This window comes from Paramormyrops kingsleyae, chromosome 17 (genome assembly GCF_048594095.1).
Source record: "Paramormyrops kingsleyae isolate MSU_618 chromosome 17, PKINGS_0.4, whole genome shotgun sequence".
NCBI lineage: Eukaryota > Metazoa > Chordata > Actinopteri > Osteoglossiformes > Mormyridae > Paramormyrops > Paramormyrops kingsleyae.
Genome location: NC_132813.1, coordinates 21,744,697 through 21,767,473, shown reverse-complemented (window position 1 = coordinate 21,767,473; position 22,777 = coordinate 21,744,697). Strand labels below are relative to the sequence as shown.

General features: G+C 47.0%; 1 protein-coding gene across 11 annotated transcripts in view; it reads left to right on the top strand.

Moving 5' to 3' along the window:
* The window catches only part of frya (furry homolog a (Drosophila)), a 74,580-nt gene that overhangs the window by 39,568 nt on the left and 12,235 nt on the right, over positions 1-22,777 (top strand). For all 11 annotated transcript variants that reach the window (XM_072701434.1, XM_072701435.1, XM_072701433.1 and 8 more), the window contains exons 21-51: positions 260-519; positions 711-900; positions 1,173-1,297; positions 1,928-1,985; positions 2,611-2,702; positions 2,862-3,034; positions 3,698-3,858; positions 4,587-4,697; positions 5,331-5,485; positions 6,200-6,299; positions 6,412-6,583; positions 7,025-7,284; positions 7,444-7,590; positions 7,890-8,058; positions 8,155-8,245; positions 8,369-8,451; positions 8,858-9,008; positions 11,177-11,280; positions 12,308-12,493; positions 13,376-13,577; positions 15,509-15,630; positions 15,993-16,180; positions 16,662-16,756; positions 16,865-17,466; positions 18,662-18,759; positions 18,901-19,071; positions 19,150-19,290; positions 20,221-20,400; positions 21,295-21,459; positions 22,081-22,155; positions 22,548-22,718. In XM_072701434.1, coding sequence (XP_072557535.1) covers positions 260-519; positions 711-900; positions 1,173-1,297; positions 1,928-1,985; positions 2,611-2,702; positions 2,862-3,034; positions 3,698-3,858; positions 4,587-4,697; positions 5,331-5,485; positions 6,200-6,299; positions 6,412-6,583; positions 7,025-7,284; positions 7,444-7,590; positions 7,890-8,058; positions 8,155-8,245; positions 8,369-8,451; positions 8,858-9,008; positions 11,177-11,280; positions 12,308-12,493; positions 13,376-13,577; positions 15,509-15,630; positions 15,993-16,180; positions 16,662-16,756; positions 16,865-17,466; positions 18,662-18,759; positions 18,901-19,071; positions 19,150-19,290; positions 20,221-20,400; positions 21,295-21,459; positions 22,081-22,155; positions 22,548-22,718 — 4,998 coding nt within the window. The remainder of the gene's footprint in view (positions 1-259; positions 520-710; positions 901-1,172; positions 1,298-1,927; positions 1,986-2,610; positions 2,703-2,861; positions 3,035-3,697; positions 3,859-4,586; positions 4,698-5,330; positions 5,486-6,199; positions 6,300-6,411; positions 6,584-7,024; positions 7,285-7,443; positions 7,591-7,889; positions 8,059-8,154; positions 8,246-8,368; positions 8,452-8,857; positions 9,009-11,176; positions 11,281-12,307; positions 12,494-13,375; positions 13,578-15,508; positions 15,631-15,992; positions 16,181-16,661; positions 16,757-16,864; positions 17,467-18,661; positions 18,760-18,900; positions 19,072-19,149; positions 19,291-20,220; positions 20,401-21,294; positions 21,460-22,080; positions 22,156-22,547; positions 22,719-22,777) is intronic.

The following is a 22,777-nucleotide window of genomic DNA, read 5'->3' as shown; positions in this document are numbered from 1 at the left end:
GTTTTGCATGTGTTTTGATGTACATTTGATCCCGCTCAGGGGAAGCCCTAAATGATGTTATAAGACATCCTATCTGAGGTGTCCCCTGCCTCAAGCCCAGTGCTTCCTGGGACAGACTTGTGGCTCACAATGGCACTGTACTGGGATAAATGGTCATGGAAAAACTCTCTACATGCTGCTATTTTGTTCTGTTCCTTACATGTGAAACTCTGAGTCACTATGACTCAAAGAGTGACTCCTGATTGTGAATGTTCTGAAGGCCAACTTGATGCTGGGCCACCAAGTGGACCTCCTGGGGCTGGTGGAGTGGAACGCCGTGCTGGTGAACAGCCCGTACGACGTGCGCAGCCCCTCGCACGTGTGGATCTTCGCCCAGTCGGTGAAGGACCCCTGGGTGCTGTGCCTGTACAGCTTCCTGCGCCAGGACGGCCTGCCCAAGCACTGCCCCACGGCGCTCAGCTACGCCTGGCCCTACGCCTTCACACGCCTGCAGCTGCTCATGCCCCAGGTGGACCCCACGTGAGTCCCTCACACCTCCGTGTTTTTCAATGAGCACCAGTAACTGAAGCAGATGTTCCGTCTTTGGCTTCCTTTAGAATATTCACCATTTTCTCCACAGTATCTTCATTTCCTCCTAATTCTTATACTCAATCTGTACAGGTGGGCCTTCGCTATTGTTTTGCTTTCTTACTGCTTCTCGAATTTTGCAGAAACCCTCTTTATGCCAAGAAAACAAGCTCAGCAAGTGGAGGGGACAACCTGGTGACCTTGTGGAGGAACTATCTTATCCTCTGCCTGGGCGTGGCCAAGCCCAGCATCATGAGTCCAGGACACCTGCGGGCTTCCATGCCTGAGATCACGGCCATCACACCCGACGGCAATGTCGGCTGTGACACCAAGGTCTGTCCCCAACCCAGTGCCTTTCACCCTTCTCATGGCTCTCACACGTCTGGCATTATTCTAGGTCACATGATAAAATCAGCTTCTTGTTTCATGCTATGAGCTTACTTTCCTCTGACACGTACGGCCTAGTTGTTGGCGGTTTCGCAGGAATGCTCTGGCTGCAACTCAGTTTCCTGACAAGAGCTTGTTAGTCTTGGTCAGCGTGCTTATACAGACTGGACCGAGTAAAGGGACCGCTGTGCGTTTGTGTGTGTTGCTCTGTCGAACAGGTGATCGGCATGCCCTCTGTGGCCTGCTTGCTGAAGCAGCTGGTCCTGCTGATGAGGGCAGAGAGCATCGAGGTCACCGAGTCACTGGTGCTGGGCTTGGGACGCACCAATACTCTGGTGTTCAGGTACTGTAAGCGACAGAGATGGGAGGGGCCATATGTCGCATGACACGATGCCAGTGCAGGGTTTCACACAGGGAAAAAGAACATTATGGGGGGAAAAAACATCCCACATTCCAGTCACATCTGAGGTAACCGCATTCAGATACGTACTGAACAAACATCACATTAATCCAACGTCACACCAGGACCAGCGCTGACATGTGAGTGAAGGTCACTGATGTTCTGCTGGAGTGCTTAATTAGATCTGCCACTCATTTTCCATTCCATTTGCTAGGATTAAGACCTAAAGACATAAGTGCTTGATCCGTGATTATTTTTGTACGGAGCATTTCAGTACTTTTCACGTGGCCTTGTTTCTTTTTAATGACCTCTCTATTAATAATGAAATTCTAAAAATTCATTTCAGTTGTTCAGTCAACCAATGCATTTCATAAAATTGTTTACATATTTCTGTCTAAAACATTGTTTTTATAGTTCTTCTGCATATATCCTGTTTTGTTTCACAATTCTCTCAATCACCTCTGTCTCTATCTCCCTCCTTCTGTCTCTCTCTTTCTCTCTCTCACATTCTCTGTCTCTCTCTCTCTATCTTTCTGTCTCTGTCACTCTGTCTCTCTTTCTATCTGTCTCTAGGGAGCTTATAGAGGAACTCCATCCCTTAATGAAGGAAGCTTTGGAACGAAGACCGGAGGTAAATCAGCCTTTTCCTCCTCCAATCATTGTCGTGTTTCCTCATTTTGAGATTCATGATTAACTGGGGCGGCATTCATCTGTGGGGCCATATTTAGCATCAGGGCAGGACCGTAAGCCTGCATGTAGTCGATATCGTGTTACAGTGTAGGACATGGCTGAAGGGAGACTGTGTGCTTGTCATGTCAGCTCCATGTTATGCCTGCTCACAGAGGCAAGCGCCTTGATTTGTGACTTTCCCAGAAGGGCGGGGAATGTGGAGATGAGAAGGATTAGTCAGTGTAACTGACTGTGTTTTGACGGCAGGGCACTCCTGTTCTGATTCACGCTCTCTGACCAATCGCAGTTTGCAGGAAACCTTCAGTCTGGGCATTTTGTAATTCAGATATTGCAGCAACACTGGCAGCATGACACACATAGAGTCCAGTAGATAAAAGATAATTTGTGACAAAATAACAAAAATCATGGCGCCTCTTCGGTTCAGTGGAAGTTTAACTTGTTCTTGCGAGAGAAGATCCCTGATCTCGGTTCGTCCCCGAGGGGAGCATATTTGCATCATGCTCTTATGACGGTCTTCGCAGACTTGGGGCAGCCCTAAAGTGTGGCAGCTGTTTCTCTGATTCCAGAACAAGAAACGCCGCGAGAGGCGAGATCTGCTGCGGCTGCAGCTTCTGAGGATTTTCGAGCTGCTGGCCGACGCTGGTGTCATAAGTGACAGGTGGGCGCTGACTTGGACCCCTCAGCGAAAGCATCCTTCTGCATCCCATGCATACTCACACGCTCTGCCATCCAGCTGGCCTCTGCCCTGGCCCGGCGCCCATCCTCTGAGCAGCGGGACACTCATTCACACACCTTTCTCATTCTTTCCCTTTCCCAGCACCAACGGGGCCCTGGAGCGAGACAGCCTGGCCCTGGGGGCCCTCTTTCTGGAGTATGTCGATCTCACCCGCATGCTGCTGGAGGCCGAGAATGACAAAGACATGGACGTCCTCAAGGACATCCGGGCTCACTTCAGTGCCATGGTGGCGAACCTCATCCAGTGTGTCCCCGGTAACTGAGGCTGGGGGGGGGCACCATTCCTGAGCAACATTTCTGCATCATGGCCCTGGCTGTTATAGACATCCATTAGTTTGGCAGCTTTAAGCTAACAGTGCTGAGGGGTTTCGGCTCCATTAAGCTGCAGTGTCGTACTAGAAAGGTTCCTGGATCATGGGCCAAGAAATAAGCTCCTCTGCTCATGTTACCAGACAATCCTACTTAACCTCCCCAGAGCAAGAAAAGAAGAGAAATATGCCCTCCAAGCATTGCAGTGATGCAGAATTTTCCTACTTTTAGCGATCTGTAACTCATACTTACAAAGATCCAAGTTTAACTGCAGCCAAAGCCAGGAGCGATTCCCTGGGCTCTTGATCTCTATTAGGCAGTTTCCCAGGAGACTTCGAGCCAGGAGACAGAGAAGCCTTAGTGCAAAAAAAAAAAAGAAAAGTAAGAGTAGATAATTGCTCACCGTGAGCTACGCAAGGGCTATTTCTGGACTTCCCTTTCTGAATAAATGAACAATGACTTAACAAGCTATTAAGTAAAGGCCAGGCTAAGAAGTATCTCTGTTAGAAAACACAGTTTGGTTGCCAGGGGTCAACTTTCTGACCTGCTGTTCTGCTTCACTGCCCCTCCATCCACTTCTTCCCCCCCCCCCCACGCCCCCCATGTTAGTCCACCACCGGCGCTTCCTGTTCCCCCAGCAGAGTCTGAGGCATCACCTCTTCATCCTCTTCAGCCAATGGGCGGGGCCCTTCAGCGTCATGTTCACCCCGTTGGATCGTTACAGCGACCGGAACCACCAGATAACTCGATACCAGTACAGCGCCCTCAAGGTATTCCCAACCCCTACATTCACTTTCTCTGAGCATTTACTCGCTCACACCGAATAGTTGAGTGTGATCCATAGAGTTCCATAAAGTTCTTCCTAGTTCTGCGATTGACTACTGGTGCAGTATAATGTAATGGTACAACATAATGGATGTGAAGAACGAGAAATAGGATATTCTGCTGACTAAGCACATTGTTTGCTGAGCACGGTTGGAAGGCAGGGAACACCTTTGACATGACCTTAGCGTTGTTTGTCACTGGCCGCAAATGAGCTGTCAGCTGCAAAAGGTGAGAGTGGGTGGAAAATTCCAGCGATCACGTCACTCACCTTGTTGGCCGTGCTGGCTTTGAAACCCTATCGGCATATCGCCGGCCGGTAGCTTGAGACGCCTTCGCAGATCCCAACAATAGGGCAGCTCTGCAAATGGCTTATGTGTGGGTGTCATTCCTTTTGTGGAAAGCATGTAATTTCAGTCAGCTGTAATGCGACAAAAATCATAAGGCACGGCAAAAAATGGCCCAGGGGGATCTATCCAACACTGCATGTTTGTTCACGGGGGAGGGGAGGATAGTGTCATGTCTTCCCTTTCAACACACATCCGAATGCCAAGTCCTGGTCATGATCTGATCATCAATGATAAGCCCAGGAAGCAGCATTTGACAGCCCCAGGAAAAAGTCAGCAAGCCAACCAGGCCTGTTTTTCTTTTGTCTGACTTTCGATCTTGTTCTCAGGCAATGTCAGCTGTCCTGTGCTGCGGACCTGTGTTCGACAATGTCGGTCTCTCTCCAGATGGCTACCTGTACAAGTGGCTGGATAATATCTTGGCCTGCCAGGACCTGAGGGTAAGTGGGCAGAGCTGCTGAACAAGAAACAAAACCTCATCCCAAAAGTGAGAATCTTTGTGTTTGGGACGCCAATACTCTGTAAATGACCTCATTCAGAATCTGCCTCATCGCCTGTCATAACGGTGTCTTTCTGTCTAACCCTTAGCCATCCTTCTGGACACTGCTGCAGTCTTGCAAATGTTTACATTTCAGTGTGTAAGAATTTGACAACCAGCTGTAGTGCCCAATAAGTGTTGTGTGTAATGTCTTGCTGCAGCTGGGATTTTATCAACAGTGGGATAGGGACTTGCGTCAAGATGACTTGCATGAGGTGTCGATGTGTTAGACTGCAGACTCTGGGAATTTCTGCCGCCATGCCATTGTGATACTTGTCTAAATGTAGCCTGGAAATTCTCTGGTTTAGATTAATGTCCCTCAAGAGCAGGTTGTTTACATGAGAGCTGATTCACTATAAGTTCTCTTGTGTCGCTCAGGAAAATTATCCTGATTGCCAGGTAAAAAGCGCTGTTTAATTATGAGAAGTGAGAAGGCTATGCGTGCTGTAAACTCTACACGAAGGGACTGTCCATGAGCTCCGTAGCTTGCACGACACCTGCTGATGTCATTCTGTTGTTCTGTCATGTGATGCAGGTCCACCAATTAGGCTGTGAAGTGGTTATCTTACTGTTAGAGCTCAACCCAGACCAAGCAAACCTTTTCAATTGGGCCGTGGACCGCTGCTTCACTGGGTCCTACCATCTGGCCTCTGGCTGCTTCAAGGCCATTGCCACTGTTTGTGGGAGCAGGTATGGTTCTCTTTGGGTCTCCCCAACACATATACTTTGATTTTCATTAATCATAATTAAAGAGCATATCTCTAAAACTCACTCATTACAAAGGATACACTTTTACATAGGATACACTTTTGTATAAAATTCAGTGAAATTTAAGGTTCTTCGTTGGATTGCATGAGGATTGAATTTTGGTTCCCAGTATTGTAACATATGATGAGGAAACCTGACTTTAGGTTATCTCACCTCAAAAACAACAAATGGATGGCTGCGTTTCAGAAATTTGCTCTTCATTTAAGAGTTTAGCTAGTTTAATCCTCCATTTTTATCTAATATATACTTTTTATGATAAATTTTGTCTTACACATCCAGTAACATCTAATAAGTCTGAGCATTAAAAAACACATCAGATCTGAGGTTTTTTCATAAGAATTATCTGTGAAGGTTAAAAGCAGCAGTTCTAGACACAGTTTGTCTGATGTCCCAGCAAACAACATTCATTTCAGACCAAGCTTCCAAAAATGGAGATGAGGATTAATGTACCGACACGAGGCTTGGATTCCCATTGTCATACATCTCCTTCATTGTTGTGCTTTTCTGCCAGCACCTTTAATTAAGCTGCTGAAGCATGAAGTCACGCGCACCTATTGTAAGCGACTAAATGCCTGCACGCTGACACGCTCGCCGGTGTGGCATGCAGTCCGACTTGTGTGCTGTTGTTGTTTGCAGAAATTACCCATGTGACCTGGTGACCCTGCTAAACCTGGTGCTTTTTAAGGCGTCTGACACCAACAGGGAGATCTATGAGATTTCCATGCAGCTAATGCAGGTAGATGTGTATAAACACACACACACACACACACACGCTCCTGAAGACACGTATACGCTGGTACACTGGTAAAAGTTGATTCTAAAGGGAAGATGCTTTTTTTATTGTATAGATTCTGGAAGCTAAACTGTCAGTGTACTCTAAGAGGCTCAAAGACCAGAAGTCCAGCAGCATCCTGTACGGTACCCATGGCCCCCTGGCTCCCCTCTACAGCATCTCCCTGTCCCAGCTCTCCAGCCAGCTGGCCAGAATGTACCCCCAGCTCACCTTGCCTCTTTTCTCAGGTAAGTGCCCATGCTTCCACAATGACATATTCTACCATGTATCCTCTGTAGCTCTAAGGGCAGATCACACTAGCACTGAAACTACATTCAAGACTAAAGGATTTGATGCACAGGATAACCTTTACTGTCCCATCTCATCTATGAGCTCCACAGTAGTCACCTACCAGTCACATGCTCATATGCCCCCTAATCACATAGCCTCACGCATGCTTGTTACCATGGTGACTGGGCACTGACTTTCCTCAAAGCTCGTAGAAAGTAATAACCAATATATCAAGCATGGCTTTAGCTGTCCTGCTCACAGAGACAGATGTGATCTCTAACCCTACAAGCCAGCTCCCAAAGTCATTGCAGCCTATTTTGTGGGCTTTTGTGACATCTAAAGACAGTTTAACGCCATTATATGGCGACCTGCTGCGATTCTGTCCCTCCCAAACTCAGAGGTCAGCCAGCGGTTTCCCACCACCCACCCCAACGGCCGCCAGATCATGCTCACCTATCTCCTACCGTGGCTGCACAACATTGAGCTGGTGGACAGTGGCCTGCTGCCCCAAGCCTCCCGGCCCTGCTCCCCCGAGGGGGGGGCAAGCAGCCGGCCTGGCAAGGAGGATCCCTCGCATCACTGGCTCAGGGGCAGCGGCTGGGGCTCCCTGCAGGCTACTTCGCTGGTGCTCAACAACCTGATGTTCATGACCGCCAAGGTGCGAGCCCTTCTAACTAATCTGTCTCAAAATGTTTGAGGAGTTTAACCTATGGCGATGACAGTATAACTTGATTCAAAATAATTTATTTTCTGCTCATTATAAGATCATGAATTATCTTATGATGACTTGCCCCCCCCCCCTCGCCCCCCCCCCCAGTACGGGGATGATATCCCGGGACCCGAGATGGAGAACGCCTGGAATGCACTGGTCAGCAACGACATGTGGGGAAGCAACCTGCGTACCGTGCTGCAGTTCCTGATCAGCCTGTGTGGCGTGAGCAGCGACACCCCTCTGCTGCCCTACGTGAGTCAGCCGGTGTGCGGCTCAGTGCGTCAGGGTGCTATGCCTGTGACCAGAAGGTCACCGGGTCAAATCCTGGGGATGTCACCATTGGGCCCCTGAGCGAGAACCTTAAGTCCCAGTCGCTTCAGGGACTGGCTCCCCCTGCTCTCTCAGTTGATTTCCACTTTAGACAAATGCATCTGCCACATAAATGTGAATGCGGTGGAGTTGTTGGGGGTCACGGTTGGGGAAAGAACATCATAGCGGGTCGGTCCGAGATCCATGCACAGCACAAGTCTTTGCTTGCCGTTGGCCTGCAGATCAAGAAGGTGGTGGTTTACCTGTGTCGCAACAACACCATCCTCACCATGGAGGAGTTGGTGCTGGAGCTGCAGCAGACGGAACCAGTCAACCCCGTGGTGCTGCACTGTGACAACCCGCCCTTCTACCGCTTCGCGGCCAGCAACAAGTCCTCTGCTGCAGCGTCCGGTGAGCCTTACGGAGCATGCAGGGGCCATATGTTGCAGCCTTTTCCCGTCATGCTGGCTTGTGGAGACCAGGTTTTAATCGTTAAAATGCATCTAGGTTCTACATCCAGCAATAACACGGTAGTGGTTGGCCAGGAGAGTTTTGTGGACGCGGATGAAATGAAAGTCACCAGAGAAAATGAGGACAAGTAAGTCAAATTTGCCCGATGCCTTTTTATCTATAAACTCTTCGAGGTGCCATTGCATGGGTATAATGATGTCGCATCTGCACACCCTTAACTCAGTGTCTTCCTGCGTGTGTGTGATCACAGGTTCAGCAATAAGATCCGCGTGTATAACCGCTTGGAGTCCCGCTACAGCAACAGCTCTGGGGGGTCGTACGATGAGGAAAAGAGTGAGTAACCATTGACTAGCCCCTATTGTAGACCATCGGAGCCTGAGAGTACTGCGGCAAAAGACCTACGGTATTAGTCTTTGAGGGAGGACTAATTTCAATGCAGATTTTCACTGAAAGAACCCACACCTCCCCCAGCAACACAGGTCAAAAGGCAGGTGGTAGTCATTGCTATGTCCCCAGATGACCTGTAGGGGGCAGAGCATACATGGGGACAGCTTCAGTCTGAGTGTTTCACAATGGCAGCCAGTGACTATCTCACTGTCGATGAGTGATTGCTCCATTTTCTTACTCATCTGCACTTGTTCCTGGCACTTGTCCTCTAAATGACTTTGGCAGTTTGGTCGATGGGCGTGGGTTGGGCGGCTGCTGATGTTTTGTATCCATGTGACCTTGTCCTCCTCAGACGACCCGCTGCCCCCCTATGCCAGCTGGCTGATGACCGTGCTGGAGACCAACCAGCCACACCCGCTGCCCATGCCCACAAACGGGGGGTGCTGGGCGCCGCTGGTGGACTACCTGCCAGAGACCATCACTCCTCGGGGACCCCTGCACAGGTAACCCATGAAAGAGTCTCATCTCCACACAGAACATTATTTTAATCCTGGTGCTTGAGCTGAGCGAATGATGCTTACAGGTTCTCTACATGTACCAAGCTCTCCCACCATCGAAAAGGGTGTTAAAGCAAATTGCTCACAGTGTGTGATTGTGCATGTGCTCTGAAATATATTCACAATTTTCCTATGGTGATAAAATTCAGTGTAGATTAATCCGTCAGTAGGTGCTGTGATTGGGAGCTACACTGCAGTACTGTAAGTGTGAGAATGCATCTTTGGTGGGACCGGAGTCCTGACTCACTGGCAGCGACTTAAAAGCTCCATAAAACAATCAGATATTGCGCTAATACACTGGTGCTCATATTTCCCATTAGTACAGAGAGATGTATTTATTTTGTAGCTAAATCAGGAGGCACCCTATGATCTTATTGTTGATGTCCTTGCTGTTGATGTCAGGCACACGTCCTGATTTCCTGAGTTCAAGGCGTCCCTTGGTCAACAAGGGAGGGGCTTGTGTTTCACTTCAGTCAGAGGCTTTATTGTGTGACATCACCACATTCATTAAAATTAATTAATTAAAGGCTAATTATTTCATGATACTGATCATAAATTGGGGGTTAAGACCCACGGACATGTGATCATTCTGCCAAAGCTTCCCATCAGAGAGACAGAGGCTTAGCCTGCTGAGCCACACACTGGCCGGTAACTGGAAGCCTTGAGTTTGTAAATAAGGAAAAAAATGGATCAATGTGGTGATGTCATACAATGAAGATTATGATTGGTTAAAGAAGTGAAACGCAAGCCCCTCCTTTGTTGATCCAGGGACGCGATGAAATCAGGATGTCCAATGTCAGGCAGCCGAGGGACTTTCTCCCAAAGCCAGGAGCGAGGGCAGCAAAGAGAAGCCTTTAGCCAACACGATAATAATCTTTGCAGAGTGACAAGCAGGTCGTAACTGAAACCAACAGAAATTATGCAGAATGGTAGAAAAAGGTGTAGTCAAGGTTAAAATGATCAGGAATACCGGGCCACTATGACATCATAATCTGAATTGCAGATAAACCGCAATATTATAATGCACAGTTGAGATATTTAAATGTCAGTTTGTGTTACTCTGCTCTTACCCGTTGGATTAAAAGGATTGTATTTGACTGCCTGGAACAGAGGACTGCAGGGTTGATTGCACAGTTTGGATTAATGTAATACCTCAGCCTGTTCCAGCGTAATGCGTGACCCAGCACTGCAGTGATTTAGTGATCAGATTCACTTAACAATGCCTAGGCCTGCCTTTACTGGTGTGGTGCATTTGGCTTAAAGGCGGCATGGTGGTGCAGTGGGTGGCACTGTGATGGGTTTGTGCAAGAATGTGGTTAGGTTTCTCTAAATTGTCCATTGTGTGTGTGTGTGTGTGTGTGGGTGAGAGAGAGAGAGAGAGAGAGAGAGAGGGAGGGACCCTGTACTGGGTGAGAGCTGCATGATGATGCATTGACAGGTGCTGTTATGTTTAGTTATCTTCCTGCTTCTTTGAGTTTTGAATTCTGTAAAGGGGAAATCTACATTCGCTGCACTTTTTTTTATTTTACTGGTTTCTTGTTTTTTAAAAGATGCAGAAATAAGTATTTGAGTTTGACTTAAGTATGTCTTTGTCTGATATTTAAACTTGGCTGATTGTTCAACGCCAATAGGATAATGCATTTTACATCATTAGAAGTGAAGGTGCAGCAGTTCCTGTTTCTCCTAGACCCATTATGTTAACTGATTGTAATAGGTGCCCCTGTAACAGCTTTTTGGGTGTCAGCTGCACTTAAACATTTATATTTAGGCATGACTGTGGAAACATGGCAGCACACCATAGCCTACTGTAGCTTATATACCACAGGGTATCCTAGAAAAATCTGTTTTGGAGGCATGTAGCACAAAGTAAGGCATTGATGACCTTATGACCTCTTAGAATGGTGAGAGGAAGAAATCAGTGTCCAGCTTTTCAAATTCTTTTTACAAGTATCTTTGCAAATTAGTCACATAAATCCACTGTAATTCAAAATTGATTTGGAGAAGATTCCGTGACATGAAGAACCCACCTTGTCTGGTTGGTGGGTCTCAGAGATAGAGCAGACAGTGCAGGGCCTCAGTTAACGTTCTGACCTGTGAACCTGTGGTTACCTCAGGTGTAACATCGCCGTGATCTTCATGACGGAGATGGTGGTCGACCACAGTGTGAGAGAAGACTGGGCCCTGCACCTTCCCCTGCTGCTCCATGCTCTCTTTCTGGGTGAGTCTCCCATGGTTTCTCTCTGAATCCTAACCTCTTCCCGAATTCAAATCTGAGTTCCTTAGTATTAGCAGTATCTGACAACTGAACTGGAGCCCAGATACTGTAATTTCATATACTGAGATTCTGATGCCTTGCATCCAAAGATTGGCTGATTATTTTGACCTCTCCAGCTTCAGTTTCCTGTACAGAAGTAAAACTGTCGCACAGATAAATGTACCAAGCTCTTCAGTTCTGTGACCTTCCTGCAAAGCAAATGTGTTTTGATGAAGACATGTAACGGCCATGGAATGTACTACATAACAAAAACCCAGTGTTTCCTTTTAAGTTTGAGAATGGTTGGAATGGTTTTATATGCATTTATGTTCCAACCGATTTTTTATATAAGCCTGTGTGAGTTTTTTTTAAGACAATGAGGTTTTTCACTAATTCATCCTCTTGTTGCCTTTTACATAGTGTGGCACATTTTAAAAACTAAATTGTTGTGAAAATGTCCTTGTGGCTTTCAGCGACTCATTTGTGACGTGACTGTAGTTTGTAGTGACACCTGTGTCTTTGGTTGTTTGATTTCTAACATGGAGTGTGATGTGAAGGCCAGTGAGTGATGTGAGATTGACCAGCAGACATTTAGGTCTCCCTAGAGTTCTGGATAGTGCTAGCATGAAGTATAGCCCAATTAAGGTCTTCAAGAAGCAAGCGTGATATCTCAGAGAGCTCTGGTGAGGGGGGGCAAGAAATGTGAAAAATGCAGTTATGTAGAAGAGGGGTGGGAATGGTATGCACTCCTTCACCTTCTGTCTAAACACCTTTACATCATTAGAGTGTCACCTTGGTATGTCCCACGTTCCTGGGAGATTGAAGCTCAACACTTTTATCTAATCTTCCGTGCAAGGCATGTGGAGCATTTTCAGCATCAAGTCGCAGAACAGTTGCACACATAAACAGATACGTCGCCTCAATTTTTGCTACCTAGTTTTCCCTCCGAAACCACGGGCTCTCTTTCTTTTTTCCATGCATCTGCTGGCAGGACTGGACCACTATCGACCAGAGGTGTTTGAGCACAGCAAGAGGCTGCTTCTCCACCTCCTCATCACATTGTCCTGCAACAACAACTTCCAGGTCATCGCTTCAGTCCTCCTGCTCACCAGAGAGATAACAGCGAGCAAGACCCTAACGTCCAGAGCCAGTTACCAGCCGGAATACCTCTGCACAGGTCAACTAACATAGACAAATTACTTTACACAGTCTGTACCCCCGCTGGAAAAAACCAGCTTCATCAGCTTAAGTTGGTTAGGCTGGTTAACCAATGTATGATAATTGACCACATGCATGTTTTTGCATGATGGTTTGATGGTTTAGCTGGCCAAACCAGAATGACCAGCTTGATAGGCTGGCCAAATTGTTGTGACCAACTGGTGACCCACCCAGCTAAACCATCAAAGAGCAGCAGCAGCTGGGACATGACCGTCTCAGACCATCTTATACCATCATGGTTTTTAGCTGTTTTTTTCGACACAGATACTCTGATTTATACATGTCCTAGTGCAGATAGAGATCTTTGAAATATCTTTTGATTGGCATGGCTTGTGTAGCTTGGCTATTTGTTTATTTTTAGTAATTAAGATGAAGGCTCACTGATTGTGTTTATCAAGATAGCAACCAAGACCAGAGAAATCACTATTTAACCAGCTGTCTGTTAGACTTAACATCTGACAGTCCCTTGAAACTGAGTGGCCCTTCCTGAAACGGCCATCAGGGCAAACAGATTTTGGGCTCATTTGGAAAGAAACGGATGACCGCTTATCAGGGGAAGGAAATGTTTGGAGGTCCTGCCAAAAACTGCATCACAGGTCATCATTAAAGCATTCCATTCTTCTATTGTTATCTTGTCCTGGCAGTGGGCATTGTTGATATTAGGGTAGCACGTGTCTCAGGTAATCCTTATGTAATAGCAGGGCTGTCTCTGCCTTTGATAACTGCTCCTTAGTGCCGGACAGGAGTGACAACACGCTGAGATCCCCATAATTTGTATGTCTTTCCTTGGTCTAACTAAACATCCACATTTAGCTGATCTCCCCCTGCCCTCTCTATTCAGGAGGCTTCGACTTCCTGCGGGAGTGCCAGGCCTCCCCGGTGCCGGACTCGGGCCTCAGCTCCTCCTCCACCTCCTCCAGCATCAGCCTGGGCAGCAGCAGCGGAAACCTGCCGCAGACCTCGCAGGAGACGGACGACCTGGAGGAGTCGCCGGCCGAAGCTGACGAGAAGACCAACAAGCTCATGGAGTTCCTCACCACCAGGTAGCAACAGGAGCTTGATGATCAGATAACAGTCTCTCTGTGTGTTATCTACACGGCATTAATAAAAATAATAATAATAATAAAACACTGTATAATTAAAGGAGCCCTTTCATATAAACTGTTACAGCTTAAGAAGAATTGTTAGATGTAGGGAGGAATGAAGGGTAGCAACAATTCAGTAAATACAGCTCTGGATAAAATTGAGAGACCACTCTATATCCATCCATCCATTGTCCAACCCGCTTATCCTACTGGGTCGCGGGGGGTCCGGAGCCTATCCCGGAAGCAACGGGCACGAGGCAGGGAACAACCCTGGACGGGGGGCCAGCCCATCGCAGGGCACACTCACACACCAGCCACCCACACATGCACACCTAAGGGCAATTTAGCAACGCCAATTAGCCTCAGCATGTCTTCGGACAGTGGGGGGAAACCGGAGTACCCGGAGGAAACCCCACGACGACACGGGGAGAACACGCAAACTCCACGCACATGTGACCCAGGCGGAGACTCGAACCCAGGTCCCAGAGGTGCGAGGCAACAGCGCTAACCACTGCACCACCATGCCGCCCCCGAGACCACTCTATATTTTTTTAAAAATCTGCATTTTAATTCCTGTTGTAATCCTGCTTCTGCTGGCAGAGGCTACACTGCAAGGCAGGCTGCTTCCAGGCTTAAAGTTTCAGCACTCTCAGAATAAAGTAACTTTGTACCTTTGCTTGTCATTGTGGCTGTACCCTTATAATTGTACTCTGAGGAACATTCCACAGGTACAAACAGCATTAATGTACCATCAATGGTACAGACATATTACTCAGAGTCTATTTCTGTACCTTAAAAGGTGCAGTTACCTACAGCTAAGGGTACAATTTGCAGACCCTTGAGGGTACAGCCCCAGTGAAAGCAAAGGTAACATTTTAACCCTTTTTTCTGAGAGAGTAAGACAGCAATGCACACCAATAAGGTGAAGTAGGAGACACTGGCAATAACCAGAAACCAGCCAGGCAGAGGGCAGTAGCCACTTTCTAATGCCAGAGATGACCTTCATCTTATCCGGCAGTTCCTCCCTAATTGGAAGATGACCTCAGTGATCTTCAGATGGAATGGGAAACAATAAATGCAGGTGTGAAGTGCACTGCTAGGACAGTGCATACCAGACTCCTAGAAGCAGGACTGAAGCCCCATAGAGCAAGGAAGCAGTGCTTCATCAATGAGAAGCAGGGAAGAGCCAGGCTGGAGTTTGGAAAATGTATATTTTACACAAAAGTATACCCATAAATTTTGAAATGAGTGAAACAGAAAATTTAGCTGTGGTCTCTTAATTTTTTCCAGAGCTGTATATTCCAGAGCTGTATATTTTTCCAGAGCTGTATATGTGCTGTTATTTATTACTTTCCATGTTTAAATGTAATTACTTAAATAGTTTATTTATTGCTGGGCTACATTCCTTAGACAAGGGTTAAACGGCGTTGCCGCCCCGGAACTACTGGAATTCTGCATCCTTGCAGATCATTCAGCATAGTATAAATACTGCTTAGTTATGGTTGAGTTGCTGTCCGACTCCACTCACTTCACACTATGAGAAGAGCCAGAGGTGCTTGTCTGTGGAAGGTAGTTTGCTGTGTAAAGACTAGCCATGTGAGCTATCTGTGCGCCATCTTGTGTTCTTTGTGGGTAATTACATATATATACATATTAGAGAGAGAGAGAGAGAGAGAGAGAGAGAGCTAGTTTGTGATGTCTGGTAAACTGTAAGTTTCTGATACATTATTCTTACATTGTAAGAAGACAGGTAGGGTTATTCTTGTCAATTTCGACAGATTCTAAATACATTTATTTCAAACCTAAGGGCTCTTCAGCATATCCAACAGCAGTTCAATGGATATCACCCTAGGATTTTTGTCTTTAATTTGTGGTGACATTATTTTTAGGCCATTTGGACCACTGTGGTGCCATGAGGACATCACACCCAAGAACCAGAACTGCAAAAGCACCGAGCAGCTGTCAAACTTCCTTCGCCACATTTTGTCCGTGTTTAAAGAGTCCAAGTCAGGTGACTGCCTCACTTAGACTGAGCAAAGCCTTTCACATGCATGTTTTAGTTTGATGCATATGTTACAGAGGCATTTAACTGAGCAGGTATTCTTATTTGGAGGAACTGGATGTCAAGGGCCAGGTGCTGATGAGCGATCCACTGCTTCATGATATATCCTTAGCATAGAGATGATTAAGAATAAGAATCTTATTTACTCACTTGACAACGAAATCGAGAAATTAGTCCTTGGCTAACACAATACATCACATATAGAACAGCTAGTATGTAAGGCAAGCTTTATTAGACCATTTGCACTGGGTAAAGAGCTAGATTTCCTGAGAGTGCCAGGCCTTGTTCAGTGTGCCCCCCCCCCTCCGCAGACTTCCACCTGGAGAAGCAGCTGAGTGACGTGGCTTTGCAGACGGCCCTGTATAGCTCCTCGCGGCATTACGCCGGACGCTCCTTCCAGATCTTCAGGGCCCTGCAGCAGCCGCTGTCGGCGCGCGCCGTCTCCGACCTCCTCTCTCGCCTCGTGGAGGTGGTGGGCGAGCATGGCGACGACATGCAGGTGACACTTGTCCTTGTCATTCCAATGGGGATTCTGATGTTGTTTTTTTGTCTGTACTTATGAACAGGTACCACAGATAATGACATGTTGAATATAAGCCAGCACGATGTCATAACTGCATGATCAAAATACATTACGAATTATACTAAACGAACAAATTATCAAATCATTATATGCAGCTCTATGTATATATATATATGTGTGTGTGTGTGTGTGTGTGTGTGTGTGTGTGTATTTACATTTAATAGTGTTCCCCATCAATCACATCTCAGTAATGTGTGAAACACAACACTTCAGTTGTACATTACAACACATTCATCAAAGGAGCAGACTGACAGTAATGACTATAAAAGACTATACACTGTTACAGTACTTTATAGCTGGGTGAATAAAATGTGGCTTCAGAGTATCCTGGGTTTCTGACAAGTGGTTTTCCACCAAGTCCTGGGAATAACGAGCACCTTTCTGACTGGTTTCCCAGGGCTATGTGATGGAGGTCCTGCTCACGCTCGAGTCAGTGGTGGACAACTTGGCAGAGTGTTTGAAGAACAATGATCTGATGGCTGTCTTATCCAGGCATGTTGCATCATTACTGAATTGCGTCATATTATTTAGCATCACTGTGTTTAATGTGATTTTTCCATCTTGAATCGCATCGATTAAAGCCGTCTGTATGTCCAGCAGGGCTGCCTCCCCAGACTTCCTGAGCAATGCAAAACTGAGGTCAAACAGAAAGAGTACAGGTCAGCTGGATCTGTACCAGCAGGGGGCAGGCATGAGCAGGGCAGAACGCGACCGCCACCAGCGCAGTTACTCCGTGCCCAAGAAGTTCGGAGAGGATGACCGGTTCTCGGATCCTCCGAGCAGCACCCCACTGGAGCGGATTCAGGCCAGTGGGCAGCTGGGCAGCCTGACGAAAGCCCACAGCCTCGCGTCCTGCAAGGACAGCGTCGGTGACCCGGCCAGCATCAACCACCCCTGCAACCTGCTGGCCACCATCTTTTGGGTGGCGGTGTCGCTGATGGAGTCCGACTTCGAGTTCGAGTACCAGATGGCCCTGCGCATGCTTCACAAGCTGCTGTCGCACATGCCGCTGGACCAGCCTGAGAACCGGGAGAAGCTGGAGAAGCTGCAGGCCCAGCTGCAGTGGAACGGCTTCACGGGGCTCCAGCAGCTCCTGCTCAAGGGCTTCACCTCGGCGGCCACACTCGACCTCACGCTGCAGCTCTTCCGGCAGCTCACACCCGTGTCCCGCGTTCCCGTGGTGGACACCTCACAGGCCATAGGTACAGTATGAGGATCACAGTCTGCGGTTCGTGTAATAATCTTGAACAGTGTTTTCTAACCCAGTCGTCGCGGACCCACAGATTTTTGCCATTTTTGCTCCCTCCCTCCACATTTTTGCTACTGGGAGTTGGGAGGGAAGCGAAAGCATGGCGTGCTGTGGATCCCCGAGCACCAGGTTGGGAAACACTGATCTAGAAGGATAAATATTAATGTTAATTACTATATTTCTGCCTTAGATGCAGAATGCAGAGGGTTGATGATGGCATGCCACTATTTATACAGTTTGATCCAGAACACTGTATTTAATTAATTAAAACCATGATTTAGAGAGAGAATGCATGCTGTTTGAGTTTGGTCATTGTTTACACTACTGCAACAAAACAGTTACCCAGCATGGTAACACTTTACTAGACAGGCCACAAATGTCCTATTACTTATGTGTTAATGAACCACAAACTAAGCCTTAATTACATACTGATCTCATGTTAATTCATCATTATTGAATCGTGATGCATGTTTTTAAGCAGTTAGTAAAGGTTTACATAATTAACACATATAGTAATAAATATAGTAACTGTTACTATATTTATTACTATATGTGTTAATTATGTAACCCTTTGTACACAACTGAAGGAACGAGTCATGAATAACACAAGTTAAATACTGATGTCATGTTTGTTCATCATCAATGAATCATGATGTATCTTTCATCCCAAGCAGTTACTGTATTTGTTAATAGATCTATTAGTCCTGTAAATCGTTGTGAACAACTGAAGGAACAAGTCATGAATAACACAAGTAAAATACTGATCTCGTTTGTTCATCATTAATGAATCGTGACGCATCTTTCATCTCAAGTAGCAACTATATTTGCCCATGATTTGTACTTCAGTAGTAACTGAGTTATTACTAAATATTTGTGCCCCACCAAGTAAAGCATTACCCTCAACATCCATACATTAGCACATGGAGCAGATGCTAACTCAACATGTACATTAGTACATTTGCTAACAAAATGTATGAGGCTGTATATGGAGCAGATGGTGATTCAGCATTTACACATTAGCACATGAGCTGGTAGTAATTATGAGGCTATATATGGAGTGGATGTGATTCAGTGTTTCGCCTTTAACCCACGTGTTAGTCACCATTAACACATTTGCCCCTGGGCTCACCCTCATCTTTCCTTGGCAGGTTTCCCCTTGAATGTTCTGTGTCTGCTCCCTCACCTCGTCCAGCAGTTCGACACCCCAACTCTGTTCTGCAAAGATGTCGCTGAGAGAATAGCTCAGGTCTGTTGTTTTACCTTTGTGGGGGTTTACACTGAGACCGTGCCCCCCCCCCCGCCTGCAGGAAACTAAGCTGTTCTGGGTACATGCAAGTCCAGAAATGACAGGTGGATGAGTTATACATTTGATCGTACGATGTTTTAGGTCTGCCTGGAAGAAAACAACACCAAGCTGGCAAACCTGGCCCATGTGATGACCCTGTACAAAACGCACTCCTATACCCGGGACAGCTTCTCCTGGGTCAGCGTGGTCTGCCGCTACTTGCATGAAGCCTTCTGTGACATTACCCTCAACATGGTCACCTACATGGCTGAGGTACTTGGCACATTTGCATCACTTTTAACCCACCACACATTGATGTATGGTATCTGATATGTTTCTCCTGCTGGACAGCTGTTGGAAAAGGGACTTCCCAGCATGCAGCAGTCCCTACTGCAGATTATCTACAGTCTGCTGAGTCACATGGACCTTGGCGGAGTCCAAGTTAAGCCTTTCAACATGGAGGTGCTCAAGACTATTGAGAAGTTTGTTCAGGTGGGTCACTGAGACATGCTGGCGGCCTGGTCCTCCTGTTCAGTTTTTTTAGGTAGTAGGAAGTAAATCATTCTGAAACCCGCAGCTTTATATTGCATTCGCTACCAATAGTCTCCCACAAGTTGTGGGTGCCCTTCTGTCATATAGAGAGAACACAGGGGCCACAGCAAAACATTGCATCTGGAAGATTTCCACTGCTAAATTTAAACCCTTCATCGAAAAATGAAGGCTATTCTAAGAAAATGAGATGCATGACGCAGAACTCCTGATGTCGCCCTGGGACTGCCTGGAAAAAGTTTGCTGCGAGGAGACATTGTGCAGCACAGTGAATATGTTTGTGAAGAATATGTTTAATGTGTGTCTGACCCCTCCCTCTATCTGAGTTGGGGGTGCCACCTGCAGCATTCTCCTGAATCACATAACTGAACAGGGGAAAACCATTTTTCTTCTCATAACCACAAGAAATTTGGGCCTTATTTAACACTAACATGGGAAGAAAGTGGAAATATTTTGGTGACGGGGGCCTGTTGTATTTCCTGGTTACTGTTTCTTAAACAGACAGAGAAAGAATGCCGTTTCCCAGCAGATAAACAGTTCTTTAGGTTTTTTTTTTTTAAAGGAGATTATGACCTTGTCCACGAGCAATAAATTCAGAGCCACACCCAGAGTGGCTTCATAAACAGTCCGCCGCCTTCGCTCCAGTTTCCACTGCAGAGTTTAGCGGCTCTGTCTGGCAGTGTGTTTCCTCTGCACTCTTTCCGCTTGCTACTCTTCCTGGAAGAGGTTTTCTCCATACGGCATCTTAGCAGAACCAGTTGCAGTGCATTCTGTCTAAAGGTGGCTGTCCCTCACGGACTGCGGTGCTCCACAGACCTTCAGCAACTGCGTGTGTTTTTCGAGGCTCTAGTGGGCTGTTCTTTCCTTCTCCAGACGCCACACTGGAAGGAGGCCCTGAACATCCTGAAGCTGGTGGTGTCCCGATCGGCCAGCCTAGTTCTGCCATCCTATACTCACGGAGACCTTTCCCACGTGGACGTCGGCCGAGTGTGGGATGGCTCATCCAAGGCCCTGCCGGGGAAGACGCTGGACTTCCACTTCGACATCTCGGAGGTTTGACACCCCCCATCCCCACCCCCGCCCTGTCTTTGCATCTGTTATTATTAAGAAGTTAGTTGAAGGGTTCGAAACAGGAAAGCGTGTTCCATATGGAAAGTAACATTCGGTCAAAAATGAGGTTTAAAAAACCCGAACACAATGTGCTTTTTTCCTCTTGTTTTTCACTCTCAGAGGCATGGTCTCCGTGTACTACCTTTTAGTTAATTTAGTTCTCGTTTCCTATCCAAATCTGATAGCATCAGCTCAGTAGCTGAAAATTTAAGACGGACCAATTAAGGGGCAGCCGTGCAAAGATGGAAAGGGGGGGGGGGGGGTGAAGGAGACTGGGTGTGGCGTGGCGGCGCGGCAAGTGTGTGGGAACCAAACACTGAGCTATTTGTGTGCTGTATGAATTACAGGAAATGATGTCAGCACAGCAGCCCCTTTGTATCTGGAATCAGTTGGAATTTTAGACTCAGCCTGCATGGGAAGTAGCCCAAACATCACGGCTAGTTAAGAAATGTGAAACAGACCCTCGTGTCTCACTGACAAATACCTCAGCGGTATTTTTGGCTGTTCAATGAGGGCAGCAGCTCGCTCTTCCCAGTGACCAGGAGGAGTCAACGTTAATTGCTCACAGATGGATTTGATCAGAGTTTGGGAAATCCATGTTCTGGAGGTGCCTCCCCGTCAGGGAATCTGAGAGCTGGAGAAGAATCCGAGAGCTGTGCTTACTGCTCTGGCGGGTGCCTAGAAAATTCATGGTGCTTCCAGGACAAGTGCAGTAGATTGAGGAGATGGAGATGTGAGCTAGAGCAGGGAGTAGAAAGGAGACGATGAGAGGAGGTGCATCTTCTCCCAGGCTGGCCTCCTTTGTACGCGACTCACTGCCCTGATCCGTGTGCACAGACACCAGTGATCGGCAGGCGCTACGATGACCTGCAAGGCTCCCCGGGACGAAACGGCAAGAGCAGGCCCGTCACAGTGACCCGCAGCACCTCCTCCACCTCATCGGGGTCCAACTCCAACAGCGTTCTGGTGCCGGTCAGCTGGAAACGGCCACAGCTGTCTCAGGTGAGGGTTTTGCTTATAGCCTCTGATATGGTTTAGGAGAAGATGAGCAGGCATGGGGCTACCAGGCAAAGCTATGAGGTGAATGACATTCCCTGCAGTGCTACAGAACACTCTCATTTGTTGTTTGCGTTCTGCTGAGAATAGATTAATTTTGCATTATTATTATTATTATGAGCTGTCTGAGAAACTTCCATCAAAAAATCTTTTGCATATTTTTTGATTCCATTTAGTTAATCACCACATGCAGCAATATTTCTCAATCCTGTTCCTGGTAGGATCATGATTGGCTTTTCTGGAGTGGTTCTCTTTACTAAACCTGCACACATGCTGTAAAATAAGCCTGTTGCCTGCTACTTATTAAGACCCAGGAATGAATTTGGATCTGGGGTGGGTTTCCTGAAACCTCCTTAACGTTAATACATGGACTACGATCTTCGTTAGGTTTCATCTTTGTGCTCTGAATGCGCAGCGAATTGGCCTCAGTAAAGTGCGGATGCATAATGAAAGATAAGGAACGCGGTGTTAATTATGTATTTATGTATTTACTAATTGAGAAGGAAGGGGAGGGGGGTTCTGCTGATATTGTAGTGGACACAGTTCCACCCCTGGTTATTTCCACAGAAGAGGACTCGGGAGAAGCTGGTTAACGTGCTGTCCTTGTGCGGGCAGGAAGTGGGTCTGGCCAAGCACCCGTCGGTAAGGGAGTCGTTCACCGCTAACAAAGCCAACCGAAACCAATTACAATGATCAATATCAGAAAAGTACACAGTGCAGAGTAACCCCAGGCCCCGGGTACTCGAGGTGGGGCGAGTGGTGGCAGCATCACGGTTCAGACTCTGGACTCTTTTAAACTGAAGGTTTTTGGTTCATGTCCTTGTTAGGGATTACTGTACCCTTCAGCAAGCCTTGAATAGCTTTAGTATAAATATACAGATGAATAAATAGGTATAGATAGTTTTGTACAAGAGCAACAATTAAGCAACTTGATGGAATGAATTTTGCAATGCTTAAGTTATAATTCCGTGATGGTGGCACCCGACAGCAGTCATACTGTGAAATCTCCGCCCCCACCTCACCTCTGACCCCAGGTGATCTTCTCGTCCTGTGGGGAGCTGGACCTCCCTGATCATCAGCCCAGCCTGGTTTCCTCCGAGGACGGGGCGCGTGAACCAGACAACATGGACGACACCACTTCCGAGCAGCAGTTCCGTGTCTTCAGGGACTTTGACTTCCTAGACGTGGAGCTGGAGGATGGAGAGGTAAGATTTTACACTCGCACAGATGCGGGGTGGAGGCTTCTTATTGGCTGAGCCAGAAC